The sequence below is a fragment of the Mustela nivalis genome (genome assembly GCF_964662115.1).
Source record: "Mustela nivalis genome assembly, chromosome: 2".
In the NCBI taxonomy this organism is placed as follows: domain Eukaryota; kingdom Metazoa; phylum Chordata; class Mammalia; order Carnivora; family Mustelidae; genus Mustela; species Mustela nivalis.
The window spans coordinates 32,608,302-32,630,056 of NC_139021.1; the positions used below are offsets into that span (position 1 = coordinate 32,608,302).

The 21,755-nt window shown below is 42.4% G+C and overlaps 1 protein-coding gene across 1 annotated transcript in view; it reads left to right on the plus strand.

The window, feature by feature from the left end:
- The window catches only part of DPYS (dihydropyrimidinase), a 74,969-nt gene that overhangs the window by 20,263 nt on the left and 32,951 nt on the right, over positions 1 to 21,755 (plus strand). Inside the window, exons 5-7 of the mRNA XM_082719098.1 lie at positions 11,055 to 11,211; positions 12,638 to 12,779; positions 15,092 to 15,234. Coding sequence (XP_082575224.1) covers positions 11,055 to 11,211; positions 12,638 to 12,779; positions 15,092 to 15,234 — 442 coding nt within the window. The remainder of the gene's footprint in view (positions 1 to 11,054; positions 11,212 to 12,637; positions 12,780 to 15,091; positions 15,235 to 21,755) is intronic.

Here is a 21,755-nt window from a genome sequence, read left to right on the forward strand (position 1 = left end):
AAGATTAATTTTGTCAAAATCGCTTCTTCTTGCATGAAGTTTCAAGAAGAATTTTGTGCAAGTCAAATGCATTTTTAAAACATAATCCATCGCTATCTCGTGTTCAGAGTAAACTCAGTTTTATACAGGAGCCAAGAAGGGCTTACTACCAACCATCTCTGGTTACTTCTCCCCTCTCCCTTTCCCCAATAATATAATTTCAGTGTAAGAGAGCACGGCGGTTCAAAAAGAAAATACTGCAATTTTAAAGTTGCAGTATTCATTTCAGCCACCAGGTGGCGCTGTTGCCAACACTGTGGAATGGGTTGTATAATTATTTGCTTTGTAAATCATGTCCCGTGTCCTACAGCCTGTCAGTCAGGTCCATAATGTCAGAATATGATTTAAGAAATAGCAAAGTCAGCAGAAATGGGCAGTCTTAACCCACATCAAGCTACTATTTTGACAGTCCTGTCAGGAAACAGTTTGTTGATCTTAAATATTAAATTTTTACTGGGATAGAATTCCATTAGGTACAGAGTAAAAGTCTAGAGAAGGTTTTGGAATAAATCATGGGCAGAAAACTATTAAACATGAGTATGGACATTTTAATTTTATTTTAAATTTTAAATTAATTTTTTTTTCAAGATTTTATTTATTTATTTGACACAGAGAGATCACAAGTAGGCAGAGAGACAAGCGGGGTGAGGGGGGTGGGAAGCAGGCTCCCTGCTGAGCAGAGAGCCTGTTGCGGAGCTCGATCCCAGGATGGTGAGATCATGACCTGAGCCAAAGGCAGAGACTTTTACTCACTGAGCCATGCAGGCGCCCCTTAATTTTATTTTTTGAATATGTAAAGAATTTACATGGTCCAAAAGTCAAAATGATATATTAAGAAAAAAGGTTTCTCAGAGAAGTCTTACTTCCTTCCCTAGCAACTTCTTCCTGTACCCCATTAGTAATTATTTTTATTCACTTATTTCTGACCTATCTTTATAAAGTTTCTCTTTATGAAAAAATACATGCATATTCTTATTTCTCTTTCTTTACTGCTTGAAAGATAAAATAGTGTATCTCATGGTCTGTATTTGGCTTTTCTTTCTACTTGAAAATACGTCTTAAAGTCAGTTCATGTTAGTTTCTCCATTGTTTCCTACGGGTGCGGTGGGTTTCTGTATTTGTTCAGCTGGTCCCCTAGTGATGGACACTTGGGCTGTTTCAGTCTCTAGCTCTTATGTACAAAGCCACAGTGATGGCCTTGAACCTGTGCTGTTTTATGTGAAACGTGTATTCGTTTTCTATCACTACTGTAAACATTGCCACAAATTTAGTAGTTTAAGACAACACAAATGTATTCTCTTACAGTTCTGGATGTCATAGGGTTAACCCACATCTTACTGGGCTAAAACCAAGTTGTTGTTCTTTTCCTGGAGGCTCTAGGGGGAGAATCCCTTTCCTTGCCTTTCTGAGCTTCTAGAGACCACCCACATTCTTTGGTTCACATTTCCCTTGCTCTGTCTCCAAAGCTGCAGGGGTGGGTGCAGAAAATTGCATTATTCTGCTCTCCCCTCTCTTCTGCTTTAAGGGCCGTTGGGTTACACTGAGCCCTCCCAGTTAATCCAGGATAAAGCCCCTATCTCAAGGTTCATAATTTAATCACTGTAAAGTCCTTTTTGCCACGTAAGAGCACGTGGCTACAGCTTGTGGGGATGAGGACGTGGCCGTCTTTGGGGCACCGTTATTCTGTCTGCCACGGAAGAGGATCCTCGGGGTAGAATCCTCAAAGTGGGACTGCTGGTTCAAAGGGTAAATGCATACAGACTTTTTGGATATTGCCAAATCCCTTTCCAAAGGGACTGTAAATAGGAAATATTTAAAATGTCAACCCAGATCTTCCAGTCGATTCAGACTTACTGTGGTGACTTGTGAAAATGCTCCAAGGGGCCATGTCAGAGGCCGCAGAGGTCCAGGGTAAATTGGCACAAGAGCTTTCCCATGCCTGGCATGTGAACTCTCACACGTGATCAAGCAGGAACCTAAAGGGAGTAGGAGGTGGGTTGGGCATAAACGGTGCCAGACTGTTCCCATGGTGACTGTATCCGCCAACCCAGGGGCAGATCCCTGGAGAGTGTAGAGTGACAAGAGCTGGGGGACCACATTGACCTTTTTGCTCATTCATTATCTAACATGACTTCTGAACATGAACAAGCAATACACCTCTATTCATCGTTACCATGTTTAAATAAGAAACAGTTCAGCTTTACAGGTTTGTGATGTGCACACGTCCTATCTATAAATCCTTTGCCAGCCCATTCTATCATCAGAGCCTTTGATGACCAGAGTGTGGTCCCTAGAGTGTGGTGTCAGCATCCTGTGACAGCTCGTTAGAAATGCAGAACCTTGGACCCCATCCCAGACCCACTGACTCAGAAGGTGCACTTAAACTAGAACCCCAGGTGATTCATATGAATATTAAAGCTTGAGAATCTCTGCTCAGGGAAGCACAAAAGGGATCCAATTATTAATTCTTTAGTGTAGTAGCCTAGCAATACAATGCTATTAAGTTTGATATTATTGTTGAATTGAGAACCATCTACTCAAAAGAGAGCAGCATCGTTGTTGATGATTATGTAACAACCAACATTATTTGTTGAGTACTTAATGTGTGCCTGGCACATATTTTAATAGGTCTTATATCATTTCCTGTTTTCCTATATATTATGTTTTTAGTGCATTTTAATATATGTTAAATTTTTAAATTGTCATAACAATGCTCAAGTCAAGTTTTACCAGTTTGGGGACTGATGAAATGGAGACTTGGAAAAGTTTGGTTAATTAAGCCCAAGATCACTTACTGCTGGTGCTAAACCTGGAATTCAAGCCCAAATCTGTGTGGTCCCCAAATTCCAATTTTTTCCATTACTCTCCACTCTGTTCAAGAAGAAATTGGTTTACAGAGTTAGGAAATGCAGATATCAAGTTTGTATTTAATTGGCTTTGGTCTTTAGCCTTACATTTTAAATTTTTCTTAAAGCATTATCAACATTTTGTTATTTTTTATTATTCTTGAAAGAGAAACACAGGGTTGGAGTGATGTCACCAAGATGGCGGCTTAGGTCTGTCCTGACTTTGCTCCTCCTCACAGGAGCAGCTTAACATCTTCAAGTGTAAGATACCACTGAGAGAATCCCAGAACCCAGGGCTGAGGCTGAGGCACCCCCTGCACCTCAGAGACCAAGACAGACTGGATTAGGAGGGTAAGAGAAGTGACTACACAGTGACCGCATTGCCCATCCCCCAGGCCAGTGCAGCGCCACCAGTAGAGGTCTCCCTTGAGGCTCTGGTTCCTCCTGTGGGAAGAGAGAACCCAGGGGGAGAGCCAGCCTCCCTCAGCATTGTGGGTCACTTTGGGGAGCCTCGGCTCTGATCTGACATCATGAGGAATTCAGGGGAACCCACAGAGCTTAACCACCGGGCCTCTGACTGTGGGGAAGAAGGGAAGGGCGCAACAACCAGCACATAGATCTTGACAGAGAGTTCACACCTGCAGTGCCCAAGTAGTAATCCCAGACAGCAGCTTTGACTCCCTGTGGAACCAAGCTGGGGGCACATTCTGACCAGAGGACTCTGTCGGGGGGGCAGGTCGGCCCAGTTCAGGTCCCTAAACCGGGAGTTTTGCTGACCCTCGAGTCTGGTTTGCTCACGAACAGGCAAGGAGCTGAGTCAGGGCCCCACCTGCTGCGGGAGTGCCTTCCGACTCCATCGGTCAGGAAGCATTGGCGACGATTCCAGAAGCTCTGTGGCCCAGAGGTGCTCACGCACAGAGATAGACAGCTAGAGCCAATCACACAGAGCACAGCCAGCAGTAGGCACAGAGGCCCCCATGCTGTGCAGAGGCAGGGGATTTATTCATAGCCAAGGCTGACCATTACTCCTGGCCCCTGCCAACCCGAGAGCCTGTTTGGGAAACTGAGAAGAGCCCGGAGCCCCACTTCGGTAAGGAACCAAACCAGCCATCCCTCTGCCCCGGTCCCTGTCCTCAGACCTCAAACAATTGCCTCAGTCAAAAATAGACCATAACAGCAGGTCCCACCTGCCCAAAGACATCACCAGAAGACACACTTAGAGACCCAAACTGAGCCAACTGGTGAATGTTTCTGCCAAATTACCCAAACGTGAAGACACAAACCTAAGAAATCAAAGATTGCAAAAACAATCAGGTAAATACGATTCCACCAGAGGAAGCTAATCAAGCTCCAGTAACCGACCTATGCGCTGCCCATGGACAGTTCGGAATAATCCCCCGTAAGGGAGTTTAGTGATCGACCAGCAAGAGACAACCACATGAAATTAGGAACAAGAGGCATGAACAAAACGAGAAGTTTGACAAGGAAGTAGTAACCATCAAATAGTAACCAGTCAAAACCCTAGAAGGCTCAGAGTTCAAAAAATACTGTAACTGAACTGAAAAATTCCGTAGAGAGTTTCAAAAGTAGACTCAGCTACACAGAGGAAAGACTCAGTGACTGGAAGGACCCAGTCAGACGACTAAAATGGGGAAAGAATGGGAAGAGTGACAAAAGCCTACAAGAATAATGGAATACAACAACAACAAAGACCAACCAAATATTCACATAGGGAATTCCAGAAGAAGAGAAAGAAAAAGGGACAAAAAGTATATTTAAAGCAAGAACAGCTGAGAGTTCCCCAAACCTTGGGAAAGAAATGGACATCCACATTGTTTCTTGCTGAGTCAATGTTCCTTTTTTTTTTTTTTTTTTGCATCTTGGTTGCGATCCTAGACTATCTATGCTTATGACTGTCCTTCATAAGCTATTGCGATCCCTCTGCTTTCTCGTCTTTCTAAAATCGACGCAAACTTCTGGTTAGCTGTGGTCCCTGTTTCCTTCTCAGAGCACGCGTGGGGCTTGCCTATCTCCCCGACATCTTGGTGTGAGCTGAGAAGAAAGAGACGGAAATGTACATTGCATCCCCAACTTTAAATTGAAGCCTGAGCATTCCCTTTGTACCTACCTTGATGTTTTCTTTCAGCACTTGCAATAAAAAACAAAAAGCAGGTTCCAGGAAAAAAAGAATAAACACGTCCTGTTGTAAGCCCTTGAAATCAGAATCGCTTTGGACAGTTTGCAAGGAATTTAAATGTCATGCTTATTTCTGGTCTTAGTTCATCTAAATTGAGTAACTAGAACTAGGTTAGCTCTCATCCTTCGTGTGAGAAGCCACTTTTGCAAACATGAAGTATGAGAACCAGAAGGCTGCCCCTAGCATGCTATCCTTTTTTCTTCCAGAAGCAGAATCTGACTCCCTTGCTCCATACCCCTCGTGTAAAGTTGGACAAACCAGCTGTATTGGTGTCATATATAGAAGTGCCCATCTGCCTGGCCCCAGACTGCGTTCACTTACCAGTCATGCCTTTGTCCAAATAGTATACGTGTTGACATCAGCTTCGGTGACACTTTTTATTTTGATTTGTGTAGCTTTGGCTATCCATGCCCCTTTTTTCCACATATTGACCTCTGGAATGATCAATGGCCTCACGTGCGTGTGCAGTCGCTGTGTTTCTGGTACTCTATTTCGAATGATGGGGCCCTCTCTCAGAACCTACTCGATGCTCTACTTGATGTATATCTGCTATAATTTGCTTTCCAGCTATGACTGAAATTATTAATGCTTTTTTTAAGTTTCTAGTTTAACTTGTCTTAATAAAGTTCAACTTGAATTTATATCCGTATTCCTGTCTTTAGGGTATAAATAAGAGTTTCACCTGAACTTATTAATAAAACCCCAAATTTTTTGGACACCAAATATATGCCAGGCGCTGTGCTATGGGCATTGGATTTGCAGAAGGGATTATGTTCATTTGCATCCTTCAGTAACTTAGAGTGACCCAAGCTACATTGTGGTTAAAGGTGTTTTTTGTTTGTTTGTTGGATGTGGTTTGGGTTGGGTTGGGTTGTACTTATTATCAAAGCTTTTCTCTTTAGGCTTATCACTATAAAATGTAAACTTGTATTATAGAGAGGTTTTCGATGTCTTCCTTTCCACTTTATAAGAAGCTTTTAAGCTCTGCCCACCCCCCGCCCTCCGCCATGTTCCTCTTATGTTTTAGAAGATGGGCAGAAAGGTCCACACAGGGACTGCTCTCCCTTTCTCTGGTTGCCATTTCTTGTGGAAGCTGAACAAGAATAAATCGAATCTTATTATCACAGGCGCCATTAGCTGATGCTTAGGAACCAGCGCTTCTCCTAAGAAACACGTGGAGATGAGTCAAGGTGACTCTGAATCTCAGACTTCCTTTTTCTGTACATGAACACCCAAACACTCCCTGGTCCTTAAAATTGAGAAAAAGATGATTTACCTTATGCCCAAGTGCAAAGCAGTTGAAGACCAGCCATTCTAAATCTTTTTTTTTTAAAAGAGTTGTGTTTAAAAAAAAAAAAAAAAATGAGCTGTGCAACCATAAGGAAACTAATGTTTCTGGAAGTTACTTGCTGCTATAACAAAGTACCATAGACTGGGCAGTTTAAATGACAGAAATGGATATTCTCATAATATTGGATACTAGAAGACCAAAGTATTGGCAGAGTTGGTTTCTTTTTAAATTATTTTTTATTATTTTTTATTTTTTTATTTTTTAAGAGTTTATTTATCTCAAGTAGGATGAGAGGCAGGCAGAGAGAGAGAGAGGGGGAAGCAGGCTCCCCGCTGAGCAGGGAGCCCATTGTGGGGCTCGATCCCAGGACCCTGGGATCATGACCTGAGCTGAAGGCAGAGGCTTTAACCCACTGAGCCACCCAGGCACCCCAGTTCCTTTTTAAAAAAAAAAATTATTTATTTATTTGAGAGAGAGAGAAAGAGAGAGAGAGCGAGCGCACAAGCTGGGGGGGGTGGTCAACAGGCAGAGGGAGAGGGAGAAGCAGGCTCCCCACTAAACAGGAAGCCCCATGTGGGGCTCAATCCCAGGACCCCAGGATCATGACCTGAGCCAAAGACAAATGCTTAACTGATCCAGCCACCCAGGCACCCCGAGTTGGTTCTTTCTGAGGACAGTGATGGAAGGATGTATTCTAGATCTCTCTCCTTGCTTTGTAGACGACTGTCTTCCCCCTCTGTCTTCACATTGTCTTCCTTCTGTATGTGTCTGTGTCTAAATTTCCTCTTCTTAGGAGGACTCCACTCATATGGGATTAGGGCTTATCCTAGTGACCTCATTTTAACTTAATTACTTTTACAAAGGACCCTTCCAAATACAGTCACATTTGGAGATACCAGAGGTTAGGACTTTAACATTTGAATTTTGGCAAGGGGCACAGTTCAGCCCATAACTGAACCCAGAGTTCCAAGATGCTAGGTACTTTCATATGCAGTAATTTATTTGATCCTCATAAAATTGCCACTCTTTCTTAGAGACACACTGTGACCCCACTTCACAGATTAGACAAACTAAGGCTAAGAGCAATGACTCATCTTACACAAGTCATTAACTAAAAAGTAGCGCAATCAGGATTTGAACCTGAATCTGAGTGATCTCTATTATGCTGTTTCTCTGGATTTTCTTTGTTAGTTGGAGATTTCCTTTCTTTGTAAATGTAATATTTTTTGAACCAAACAGAGCCCAGGAAGGTTCTGCTCTATCCTTCTAGCTGGGAAAAATTATTTTTATAGATGTGGTTGGCTTTCTGTTGGTAGCCAGTGCTTCCACTCCTGGGTACTTGTGCCAGCTTCTCTGCATTGTTCAACCTTTTGTAACAGATCTTGGGACTTGTTAAGCACTACTCACAAATTTAGACAAAGTGTGAACACCTGCTCTATCACTTTCATCTCATGAATGGGTTGTCTGGTCAGAGGGGAGTTTAGATTGGCTTGACAGGTTTCATCATTTGGAAATCTTTAGATTTTCTTAATCTTTAGTTTTTCTTAAAGGAAAAACTCCTTTAAGTGGGAGATAGCATCATAAGTGCAGAGTGTCTTTTGACTTCAGGCCAAACACTGGAGAGACGCGGAGAGGCCCTGGATGGTCGCACTGGACAGGGTACAGTGCAGACCTTGCTGAGACAGTGGGAGGAGATTAATGACAAAGATGTTCTATCTCCCAAGAGCTGTTGAAACCATCCGGTCTCAAGTGCAATCAGGAGAGTACCCGACTAGGACAGATACAGCTCTTTTCATTACCAACCTACTAAGCAGAGTAAATGAAACCAGTAAGTGAAATTGGAAAATTGCTCAGCCACATCCACAAATGGCTTGTGGTTGACTTAAACATTTCAGAATACATACTCGTTACCAAGAAATGAAGAATGACACTTCACCTAGTAACGTAATGTGTATGTATGATATGATACCAAAATACTAGGGTTCTAATTCTGTGCACTGCTTACTACCTGTGTGACTTGGGCAAATTAGTTCATTCCATTGAGTGTCAGTTCCTTTATCTGTCAAACCAGCATGAGGGTTGCCATGAAGGTCAAATGAGATACGTGACATTCAAACTCTATTTGCCAACTATAGAGTGCTATACATATGTTAGATATTTTTATTATTACTTTATTTCTGAACCAAATCTAATAAAACTCTCAATTACGCTGAATTATCCAGTTTGATTCTCCAATTTATGGTTTATCCAGGACCCAGGACCCTTGTTTAACTTCTCCTTTTTCCTTCTTGAATACTGGGAGTTTTTTTGAAGATGCCTTAGAACTATTGTAAAATAGGGGAAAGAGTAATTGGGAATGTCTACCTTTTATTTAAAATTTTTAAAGTATATTTGTAGATGCTTAATGGGGAAACCATTGGAAATAGCCTCATTCACCTGGGTGGCTTAGTCATTAAGCGTCTGCCTCTGGCTCAGGTCACGATTCCAGCGTCCTGGGATAGAGCCCCACATCAGGCTCCCTGCTCAGTTGGAGGCCTGCTTTTCCCTCTCCTGCTCCCCTTGCTTGTGTTCCCTCTCTTGCCGTGTCTGTCTCTGTCAAATAAGTAAATAAAATCTTAAAAAAAAAAAAAAGGAAGAAAGAAAATAGCCCCATTAATGAAGAGCTTGTTATGTATACCAAAACCATGGCCTATCACATTTTAAAGGGACTAAAACCTTCCGAGGAGATTACATGTCATCTGGTTTCAAAACGGTCCTGGCAGACTCCTGGTAGATGCTGACACTTTTGATTTTTCCTGAGAGCTATTAAAATTGTAGAACTTTGGAACTGTATCCCTATCTCACCTTGATGGCCAAAAGATTGAATAGAGCATGTGATAAGAATCTTTGCTGTATGATGAAGCACCGTGGAAAATCCTGAGTTGGCAGCTTGTAAAGTGGTTACAGATCAAGTCTCTGAGTTTTTCATTGTCTGAGCATCAATCTGTATGTTCTCTGAGGATAGGAAGTTCTCTCCCTACCCGCTAATCAGATATGGGGTCCCTCCTGCTCACTCTACTGCAAACAGTACGTTACCTCTTAGTTCACATTGAAAAAGAATTGTTCCTTGTCCTGCACACAGCATAATGAGAGACTAATGGTATTTCCTCTTTCCTGGGAGAAAGGCAGTAAGAAACAGAAGGGGGAGCTGATTCAGTGTGTGTGTTTGTGTGTGTGTGTGTGCACAAGTGCGTGCACGCGTGCACGTGAGAGAGAAAGAGAAGCATGAAAGTGAGAGATCTTAGCAGTGTCTGTGTTCTTGGAGGTAAGTGTTACTGACCATGATACTTGGTTACTTAAGAAGCAGGTTTATTAGGCTTCAGTAAGCCTTGTTTTGTGGTTTGCAAGAGGAAAATGGCTAGTTTAGGAAAATAAATGATCTATGAGAGGGTACTACATTCCAGTTGAATCTGACGCAGGCAGGTGATGGCCATCCATGGTCAGTATCCGCCGACGAAGTTAGTTAATGTCAGTTCTCTATCAGGATTTGCGCTGAAATCTGCTGTCTGACCAGCCACAGCGAAGTTCACAGAGTTCCGTGGGCAGGCATCCCTTAATCTGTGTTCACCTGTGTGACTGCTTGGGGACGATCAGCTCAATGCCGGTGCATCTATTATCCCAACAAACGCTCATCAGAGATAGGATTCTGATTTTAAATTCAAATTCACTAGGCACTATTAGCTTTTCTAACATTGTGTGCTCTTGATGGCCTCATTTGCATGATTTTTTAAAATATGCATGTCTGGCTACAATTTTATTATCTGAGTGTTCTTTTATTTAACATAAGTTTTTGGAGGAGTTTTGTTTGTTTTTTGGTTGGTTGTTGTTATGGTTGTTTTTTTGTTTTTGTTTTTGTTTTTATCCTTTAAGGGATATAAAGAGATTCTCAATTGAGTTGTAACAGAGGATACCATGGTTGAACTCCATATGACCACGTGATAATTGTCACCAGGGTAGTATTTGCATAGAAGTTAAGACTAGAGTCCAAAACGCCTGGATTCAGATCCTACCTCCTCAACACCATCCATGTTATGTTGGGCGCATGTAATATACCTGTACAGAAGTTATTTATTTTCATCTTTCAATGGGGATAATAATAGCATTTTCCCCATAGGGTTTTTGAGATAAAGTCATTAGAATGGTACACATACCAGTCAGCATTTGCTAGTTAGGCTGCAATAACAGCTGAATTGGAAATGTCAATGGTCTCCCAACTACTGAGATTTATTTCTCCTTTGGACTCATGTCCATCATGGGTTGGCACTAACTGTGTTCCATATTCTCTTCATTCTGAGACACAACTGAAGAAGCAACCTATGGTAGTCTAAGGACAGAAGGAAGACTCAGCATGTGTTACTTCCTTTCGTATTTAATTGGTCAAAGTAGGCCATGGGGTCAAGCCTTGTGTCAGGGAGTGGGTCTAATCATCTACCACAGTGTGCACTGCACCTGGGCAGAACATAGTAAATGCTCATGAAGCAGTAGTTTTCCTTTTTAAAAAATCCTGTCCATGAAAGGTGACTTGTGGTCTGGGATTCCTATTATCCTTTGCTAGCGCAGAGAAGACACATATTTATGTGTTTTTCAGGTGGTTCTCTTGAGAGCAAATGAAGGGACTGAATGCTTCCTTTGACATTTCCAGGGAAAGTGGTCTACGGAGAGCCCATAGCAGCAAGTCTGGGCACAGACGGCACGCACTACTGGCACAGAGAGTGGCACCATGCAGCCCACTATGTTATGGGGCCGCCCCTGCGACCTGACCCCTCAACGCCTCACTTCCTCATGAATCTATTGGCTAAGTAATAATTTAACAAATGATTGTGAAGGGTTCTGCCAAAATAAGGTATCATAAGAGTCTTGGGTTTGAGCGGAGGACATCGTGTCTTATCATTTGATCTTCGTTGACCTCCATGCAGTATTCTGTTCTACTTGACGTGATAGGCTGTGAGGAGTCCCTCACCTGGGACCAAAAAAGCAGTGGCTTAATTATGATATGGTGTCAAAATCTCTCCCAGACACAGAGAAAACAGATAATTTTTACTAAAATTTTACTCTCTTCTAACTTTTTCCTCGTCTTTTCTATCACCTATTGCCTGGAACCTAGTCTCTTCATAATGCTTAGTTTTTAATCATTCACATATTCTTGAATATTCTTCTATGGTGATATAACCCAAGAAGCAGATGTGCCTGTGTACATCTGATAGGTTATGATCTAGGGCAGAGCCAGAGGGGTGAAAGGCAAAATCCTGCCCTCAGAGAGGTTATCCCCATGAAGGGCCATCCAAACTATTTTCAGAGATGCTACTTTCTGAGAAGTTATGATTACTTTTCTTGGAGACCCCAACACTCCCTATTCAGATACTAGACCCAAGTTAACAAAGGGTTTTTCACAACAAAAGTTCAAGAGTTCATTTACCTTTTTCTTTCAGCCTACTTCCTCCTTCACATGTCTACATCTCCAAGATTGTTCACAATTCAAAGCAGGGCTCTCTGTCTCTGGTGATATGAACATCCTCATCCAGTGTCCCGTCTCTGCTCACCTCAAAGTTGCCATTTGGCCAGGGGCTGCCTCTGTCCATGTGGGTCACGGAGGTTCATCTTTGTGTAGTGCTCTACCCGCAAAGAATTTTCCCTTACGTTATTGCCAGTGATCCTAAAATAATTATCATTGAGTACAGATCATCATCATCATCATCATCAATTTCTAGATAAGACTGAGCATTTGAAGGGTGTCTGGGTGGCTCAGTCGGTTAAGCGTCTGCCTTCAGCTCAGGTCATGATCCCACAGTCCTGGGATCGAGTTCTGCATTGGACTGCCTGCTCTGCAGGGAGTCTGCTTCTCCCACTGTCTCTGCCTACCTCTCTCTCTCTCTCTCTCTCTGTCTTTCATGAATAAATAAATAAAATCCTTAAAAAAATAAATAACTGAGCATTGGACAAACTCATAATCACAGAGCTAGCATGTGATGGAGTTTAGAACCAGTTTTTCTGACCTGAGCATGATCTGGCTTCACATTTCTTCTAAGAGTATTATTTTCCAAAAGTGCTTCTAAAATAGAGATGGGTGTGGCCGAAATATGTGCTTGAAAAAGTCACTCATTGTCCATTGCAGCTTTCTGACTTTTAGTTGAGAAGGGCATCAGAAGAACAGGAAAGGTTCTGGTAGTTTTCTTCTGATGTCTTTTATCTACTCATCCCACACTCTTGTGTGTTCTTCTTTTTCAGTGGTGATCTAACCACAACAGGAACTGACCACTGCACTTTCAACACTTGCCAGAAAGCTCTGGGGAAGGATGATTTCACGAAGATTCCCAATGGAGTGAACGGTGTTGAGGACCGGATGTCAGTAATATGGGAAAAAGGCGTGGTGAGTTTTATAGGATCCAGTTTATTTTGTTGAACTCTTTAGCCAAGATCTGGCTCATTTCAGGACCAAAGTGCCACAAACCTTCATAGAAAAGCTTTGTGATTGTTTTTATTAGAGCAGAGACTGGGAATGCAGCACCGTGACCATCACCACCCCATCTTCCAGGACAATAATAAAAAATCATGTTCATCTCTGCATAATTGAGTTTAGATGATGCGTTGCATCATTATGCAGACATTAGGGGGTAAATTTAGATTGGGTACCAGGAGGATTCCTCTCTAAGTCTATGTTATAGCCCTTCTACTTGATTTCTTGTTTTTGAATCCCAGTTCCTCATGTATCTGCTGTAAATACTTGGAATGATTGAAAATACATGAAGGATTTTTATTATGTTCGTATCTCCTTCTCATGAAATTTTTGTAGATGTCCCCTTTTAAGGATCTTTGTATATCATATTTTTGGAAACTGCTGTATAAAGTCACATAAATAAAAATCCAAAGTTTAGAAGAAGAAATTTTTTAAATGTCCATGATTTAAAAATGTCTCCTGGAGCATGGAGAAGAATCAGGTGGCTAAATGTTCATATGTTCACCTGTCTATCCACTTGACACGTGTAGTTGTATGGATCAGTGGGGAGGCTTACCTGGTTATACCTGAGCCGCCATTTTCATGTCATTCTCACCCATTTTTCAGAAGCCTTCCCTTAGATGACATTATCTCACACCTCAGAATCCCCTCCACATACCATTCTTCCTAACTCTAATTATTTACCAGTTATTGTCAATTGGATTCCTAACATGTCTCCTTATTTACATCTTCATGTTGACTACTCTAGTTTGAAGTCTGTCTCGGTTGGATCGTTGCAGTAGTCTCAAAGCTGGTACCCCTCCGCCAGGCTCTTGCTTGCTTATACTATATTACCTATGTTATCCTCTAGTACCAGTGCTGCCTTCCAAAAACAAAGGACTATTTATGCTATTTTCTTCTTTAAAACCCTTTAACATTTTCCATTACTTATAGGATGACATTTGAATGATCAGTTTACATGTAAGGATCTCCAAAACATCTCCATAGCCCTTTCTTCTGCTAATCATCTCTCAGACCTTGGTACCACTACCCTAACTCTAATCATCCCACATGACTCTTCCTCTCTTTCTCTTTGCTTAGATTTTCTTGCTAAAAGTTCAATCTTTTTCTCTGAGCTTGTGCTATTAAAATGAGTATGTTCGTTAAAGTAAATTTCCATAATATAGCAAGTGTGTAAAAGACTTTTAAAAAATTGAATATTTCTTAATAATGTATAGAAACTGTATTATTTTATGAAACACGAAGATGGTTGACTCATGGGAATATTACTCTCAGGTTGTGGTTCTTAATCATTTTGTGAGACATAGACACATTGGTAATTAAATAAACCTTATTAAGGATGCTCCTAACCAGATAAATGTACATAGGGATAAGCTCTCAACATTTAAAAAAACAAATCAGGGGCGTCTGGGTGGCTCAGTGCGTTAAAGCCTCTGCCTTCCGCTTAGGTCATGATCCCAGGGTCCTGGAATCGAGCCCCGCATCGCATCAGGCTCTGTGCTCAGTGGGGAGCCTGCTTCCCTTCCTCTCTCTCTGCCTGCCTCTCTGCTTACTTGTGATCTCTGTCTGTCAAATAAATAAATAAAATCTTAAAAAACAAAACAAAACAAAATCATATGGTTTTAGAAAGACCACATTAATCCACAGTATGTCCATATTAAAATCCCTTATAATAGACTCCATGATTATTGGTTCAAGTACATTTCAGTAGCACAAAATTTAATCTCTTGAGTTGATTTTTCCTCTTTCTAAAAGTCTTGTCATCTGATTTAAAGGTCTGTCTTATTTTAACTTTATAATATTTTACCTGTTGTCTACATGACCATCTCATCATTCTTAGGTCTACAGTAAATAAGCCAGATCATAAATGCAGTAGGGAGTGCTAGTCAACTCTAAACAAAAATTGAAAATACTATTGCCAACATCCAGCTGTTGTCTGTGTGATTCTGGGAAGGATGGAGAAAATTAGTGAAGGGTGGGAGTTAAGCTTAGGCTTGTGAAAAGTTATCTTCAGGCTTGTGTTCACCCATCATCCCCATCATTATGATTATGATAGTTTAAGGCTCACCAGCATCCCCAGAGGCGTTTGGCTCCACAGTGTAAGAAATTAGGTGCAGTTCTGTTGGGTTCTAAGAGATACGAGGCTTGCACTTTTATTGATAGGAGATGTTTAAGTACGTGGTCATTAAAACACATGCATTTTCTTTCTTGAACTGTTTTTACAGCATAGTGGTAAAATGGACGAAAACCGGTTTGTGGCAGTTACCAGCACAAACGCAGCGAAGGTCTTCAATCTCTATCCGAGAAAGGGAAGGATAGCTGTGGGATCAGATGCAGACATTGTGATTTGGGACCCAAAAGCCACGAGGTAAGTCTGTGTCCTTGTATTTTTTGGCTTTTCCATGGAAAAAAAAGCACTAACTTGCAAAGAAATTATTTATTGACCTCAATAAGACACTTCTTATTAGGTGATTTATTTACCCTGTGTTTTGAGCTTGTGCACAAGATTAAGTGTGTGTGTGTGTGTGTGTGTGTGTGTGTGTGTGTGTGTGTGTTTGTGTTTAGAGATTTCATCTATTTATTTGAGACACACAGGGAGAGAGAGAGAGAGAGAATAACGAGTAAGGAGGGAGCAGAGGCAGAAGGAGAAGCAGACCCTCTGCTGAGCAGGGAGCCTGACACAGGCTTGATCCCAGGACCTTGTGATCATGACCTGAGCCAAAGACAGACTCTTAACGGACTGAGCCACCAAGGCGCCCCATGATAAGAGTCCTGATGTACAAATATTCCTTTGTTTTCCTTGGCATAGAGGATGCAAAAGTTGTGTTCCTTCCCATTCCCTGGAGATGCGTGTGTGTGTGTATAACCAATATGAATTTACCACTTCAGTGGTAAGCTTGGCAAGCTCCCCAGTTCACACAGAGGAACGGTATAGAGAGCAATGAAGAAAAGAGGAGGCTTAGTTTGAAAAGGGCTGACTTGAAAACTCAAAATAATTATAGCCTTTTTAAAGCTTTCAGATAGAAAAATTCCAGCACAAAGGATGTCACTTTTAGTTAGCCAGATTTTCCGGTTGATTTCATCTTGAGCTTATCATTCCCAGTAGACTCCAGCTTTTTGTTTCCAATTTCCATAATTCTATGTTAATATTGCAGATTTGGCAATTTCCACCAACTCAGGAAAGCATTGAATAGAGAGGCTGAAGCCCTAATTTCTCCTTCTAAGATATTAGCAGAGACAACACCTGCATCCGAATTTGTATCTTCCATAACCTTCACATTTATATTGGAGAAAATCCCACATACTATAATGTTATCTTCGCATGTGTGCGTGCGTGCGTCGAGGGGGATACATGAGGCCTTCTACCTTCACTGAATAGGCATTTATTCAAGGTCTACTAGGTTAATTACTGTACGAAGCAAAAATCTCTAGTTTCTTGGAGGTGCTATTTTTCACAAGGGCCCAACTTTGATTGAAATGCTCCTAGGTTCCTCTGGGGAAGAGAAGATGGAAAAGCACTAGGGCTACCACGGCTCTAAGCTTAAAAATAAGCCCCTGATACTTCTGCAGAAAATGCTTGTCTTTTGTAGTTAAGCACTCCCTGGGCATCCATTGTCCCAACTCGGGCAGCAGTTCACAGGGTGGGCAGTCCCACAGCCATCACAAGCATTAGTGACCGTGTACCAGCCTGTTGCCGGCTTACGGTCTCGCAGCACAGTACACGGTGATATGAACATCTTAGTTACGTAAAGGTCCTAAGATACCAACAAGGCAGAGCTCAGGGTCTTTGTTATGATGCTAACAAGGAAACTATTGCTTATTTAAGGATTAAATATCTGGTGGTTACATCCTCAGGCCCCTGTCCCTGCAGAAGAAATGAAGACAGATAAAATTAAATTGGGGGCAGCTTCTCCACGAGACTAGAGAAACTGTCCTTGGGAAGACAAAGGGGGAAAAAAATTTGCTTGGATTTGGATTGGTGTGCGGATGAATTGAGCATGCTGTGTTTAGCGAGCTCCTGATATTTTAAAGCTCACTCTACTCGCGCTATTGTACACCTGGCAGGAGCCTGCCCAGCATCATTTCTGCTGTAATTCCAACGATTTAGTCTGCCCCGAGTACTGGGTCAGACAGAGCTTTTGAAATGATTTGTGGCTTAAGGAGACGATGATTCTGAATCGGGAAACCTCAAAAATTTCGAAAGGGAGACAATGATCACACAGAAGAAATATTTATGAAAAATGGTGTTTTTGAAGCATTACATCTGGGAGAGTCCAAATAATGATAATAATTAGGAACCATTTGCATTTGCACAGTCCTCAGTGGTTTTAAAAAATGCTCTGCTAGGGATGCCTGCGTGACTCAGTTGGTTAGGCTGCTGCCTTCGGCTGGAGTCAGGATCCCAGCATCCTGGGATCGAGTCCCACATCGGGCCCCTTGCTCAGCAGGGAGCCTGCTTCTCTCTCTGCCTCTGCCTGCCTCTCTGTCTGCCTGTGCTCGCTCTCGCTCTCTCTCTGACAAATAAAATCTTTAAAAAAAAAATGCTCTGCTATCTGAAACGTGACTTACGAGGTAAGGCAGATAGGACTCTTCCTTTCGGCAGTGGCAAAACTGTAACACAATGGCGTCTGTGAACAGTGGCTTTGACTTTGCAGACTTCGATGTGTTTCACGAGATTTGGCACCATGCGATCTCCCGACACCAAAGCAGAGCACTTTCTCCTGGATGCGCCTGTTCATGGTCTGTGGTTTTCTTACAGTCAAGTGGGCCAGTCACAGAAAGAGTTTTTGAATTTAATTCTATTCTCTATTATTCCTTTTCAAGGTGAGGGAGAAATAAAAAAGTAGTCAATGGAGTGATCCAACCCCATTCCTAATAGCATCAAGAGCCACGGCAGGCTGTTCCCCGCAGCTCCCCTTTTTAACCCGACACCTGGCATCTGCAGCAGGACCCACCTGAAGAACCTCTTTGGCTATTTCCAAAGAGGACCCCAGCTCAGGGGTAAAGCATGGTCTTCCTTACACAACCGGACAAAGAGAAATGACCCACACCTACGGGTGTGAATAATTCACTTACTTTATTTCCACATATATTGTTGCTTGGGGGATATTTATAGGCTGTGATTGTGTCTCTTTGAGTCACGTTTTTAGACAATATAAATTTAGAGCACTTTCACACAAGTTTGACTTGCCGATTTCTGTAACTTTGTCTGGCCCTTCCTTTCCCATTTAGTTGTTGCCGAAGAGCGCCTAACGATCCAGAAGAGTTTACTTCTTATTTTTTTTAGATCTGTCTATTACCTGCTTCATGGCCTTTGTTTTTTCATCCAAGAACTAACTAACTGAAGGTCAAACTAAAAAGTTTCTGTGCTCTTAGGTTTTTTTTTCTCTCTCTATGTTATCAATTCTCTGGTATTTCTTAAAGGAGACTTGTCCTTCACCTGATGGCAGTCATGGTAGCAGAAAATGAAATATTTGCATTTTCATGTATGTGTCTGTGGGATAAAGATACCCACTGACATTTAATTACCAGCACTATGACTTCCTCACCTACATCTGCTGATCACGTCCACCTAGGCACGAGGCTAAATGAAAACACCACGGCCTGAGCACCTGTGGTGTGGGTTCTGGGTCCCGGCTCCATCCATGCCAAGCGGGGAACCAAGGCACATCAGTTACTGTCTCTGAGTAGCCCCTCTCTCTTAGGTAAAGTGAGATTATTAATAATGGTTATGCCAACCTCATCAGATTTTTATTAGAACAGGCAACAATGTGTGTGAAAATGTGTCTAAAGTAAGAAAGTGTTCCCCGGGTCAAGGTATGCACTGTCCTGGTTACTTCCTGTTTATCTAGCTGGGCTGGGGTCACTCTCTCCTGCCCGTCTCCCTTTCAAGGTGTTCTCAGGTATCTGCCTGAAGTGTCCAGGAGGCCAGGGAACCAGAAGCTTCTATTTGTCTGACCTTCAGATTCTTTTACAAAAAAACTGGAGTCCTCTTTGTTTTTCTTTTCTTTTTTACTGTCCTTTTGAAAAGTGGAGAAATATACATCTTTCCTTGGCAGGATATACTGAAAGGATCCAGCCCCCTTTGGGTTGCTTTAAATTTCGTCCTCATCTTGCTTCTTCAACCCTTTAATTTAAGAATTTTCTCTAAGCCACCCTCAAAATGGTTTGCAATCTCATGATTCATCCTTTTCAACGTGAAAATTGCAGAATGTGGGAAACCGGAGAGAAGGGGCAGTTAGAGAGGAAGCTTCAGAGAATAATGAATCTGGAAGGATATTTGAACAAGAAGAAAGTGCATTTATAGGTGCTTCCTATCAAAAGAGAGAATTTTGGGGACACGGTCTGCGGATTCCTTATCTGGGTCGATCATAGCTTCAGCTTTCTCTATTCTTGGCCCGCCTGTTAGGAGAAAGTTGCTCATCTGGGCTGGCTGTTCCTGACCAAAATTTATACTGATGACCTCAACGAGGACCTTTCTGAGGCATGACAATATTTTTAACTTTTTCTAACTGCCCATCCGCCCCCTGGAGCTTCCCCCAACCTTCGCCACCGGCCCGTCGCCGCGGGAGTCTGCCTCTTCCCGCCTTGCAGACTGAGCTCTGCTGTCCACTGCTCATCTGCTCCCCAGACCCGACCATGGTCTTTAGTCACTGCCTTCCTCCCTCGTTAACAGTCTTGACGACAAATCCAGTTTTTAAAATAAATCTTTCCTTTCAGAATACTTTTGGATTTATAGGAAAATTGCAAAGATAGTATAGAGAGTCCCCATATAATCCACAGTCAGTTTCCATGATTATTCCCATGATAGGTTTTTTATAATTAATAAACCAATACTGATATGTTATTATTAACTAGGGTCCATGCTTTAAAGAGATTTCCTTAAGGTTATTTTATTTTATTTTAGAGAAAGGGAGAGAAAGTGCAAGCACCCACAGGGGGAGGCACGGAGGGGAAGGAGAAGGGGGAGGGGGAGGGAATCTCAAGCCAACCCTGTGCTGAGCATGAACCCAGTCCCAGGGGCTGGGTCTCACGACCCTGAGGTCATGACCTGAGCTGAAACCAAGAGCCGGTGGCTTAACTGACTGAGCCCCCAAGGCGACCCAAGTTTTCCTTAGTTTTTACCTAATATTCTTTTTCCTGATCGGGAGCCATCCAGGACACCACATGGCATTCCGCCGTCATGTCACTCTAGGCTCCAGTGGTCTGTCAGTTTCTCTGACTTTCTCTGTTTGTGATGACCTTGGAAGTTTGGAGGAGTCCTGGTCAGGCATGTTGTGGAATGTCTCTCTGTTATGATTCTTCTCGTGTTTTCCTCATGACTAGCTTGGGGTTATGGGTTTGGAGAGGCAGACCAGAGAGGTAGTGCTGTTCTCCTTCCAACCTCTCAAGGAAACATGGTCTCTATCAACAAGACTAAACACGAAGGTGAGAGAAACCAAAGGCCTGGGAGGAAGAAGCTAAGGCCGGAGGAGATTATGTGCCAGAACAGGTTCAGGCCGTGGGAGGAAGCAGGAAGGTGAGGAGGTCATGGGCTGCCTCTCTCCAGGTTTAATTTTATTACAGACAGAGATGATTTTAAACAGAGCTCCTCTAGTGGAAAAGCATCATTTAATCTAACGAATACAATGAACATATCTATAAGGTGTTTTTTTTTTTTTCCTTGAATGACACTGCATTTTATTTTACCTACCTAGTTTTGATACTAGCTGAAGGCTGGTGATGTAAGGGCTTCCTACCCAACCACACCAACACAGGTGGGCCACAAGGTTCCTTTGAAATTTCCGGAAAGATTTTAGCAAAACAGTCACCCTCTGACCAGGTAGTATCTCAAAGGAGAGCCGCATGCATCTCTCCCCAGAGCCTGAAGGGGGCACCCACAGCCCACACTGAGACCCAAACAGGCCGTTTGAGGTGCTGGTTATGCAAGGAGCCAGCCTCTGGAGAATGGATGTGTTTGCTAATGATTTTTGGCTTTGTGGTACCTAGATGTTTCCCTCTTTTTCTAAATTCTCATTATTTATTAATGGCATGTAGAAATAAGTCTGCTGGAAACACAATCTGTAATCTTAAAAATGGGCTGCATTCTAGTTACCGAGAGCTACCAGAGCAGAGAAAAGGGATGGAGCGTGCCTTTAGAAAAAAAAAAAAAAAAAAACCCAAAACTAAAAACCTGTGAAAAGCCAGATGATTCCAGAATGAGAAATCTGACATGTGGGATGAATGGTGAGAGAGAATTGGGAGTGGGAGTCTGTAGAGAAGGTTTGGCCATCCTAATGAGAGATCACCTACGACGTTACCAGCCTGCAAAAAGTTCCTGCAAAAATCAGCTGCAGAAGCTCTTCTGTGTCATTGCACAATAAAAACAACCTGCCTTTGGTGCATGCGGAGCCTCCACCTTTTTCACAAGTAAAGAGTCTGCTGCATTCAGCTCGATGGCTCCTCGACCCCATGTGTCTGTTGGTTGTGACAGAGATGCGTGTCCTAATGCTTGGCTCCTTGGGTCAAAGATTCAAATTTAAGGCCACATTCCTTATCTAAATGTTTGGTTCATTTCTGTAAAATATTGTGGTGCTTAGAGTCAAGGGGAAGAAATCAGGCATAGGATTTTTCATGGAGTGTCAAGAGAGAATCTTGTGGCCTCATGTAGTCAAGACGGAGACCTATCAAACTGGCCAACTTGTTAAAAATCGTATTGGAGAGGATGGCACGTAAGTTACTTGCCAGCTCCTGGCAGCGGCCATAACTCACGTTCTGGCAATTTAAGACTATCCTATGAGCTTCAGCTCTTCGGTATTCATTAACTAGCACTTAGTTACCATGGCAACTGTCCCTTTTCAGTATTTATGAGCTACAGGATCTCTCGCAGCATCCCTAGCACGCGAACAC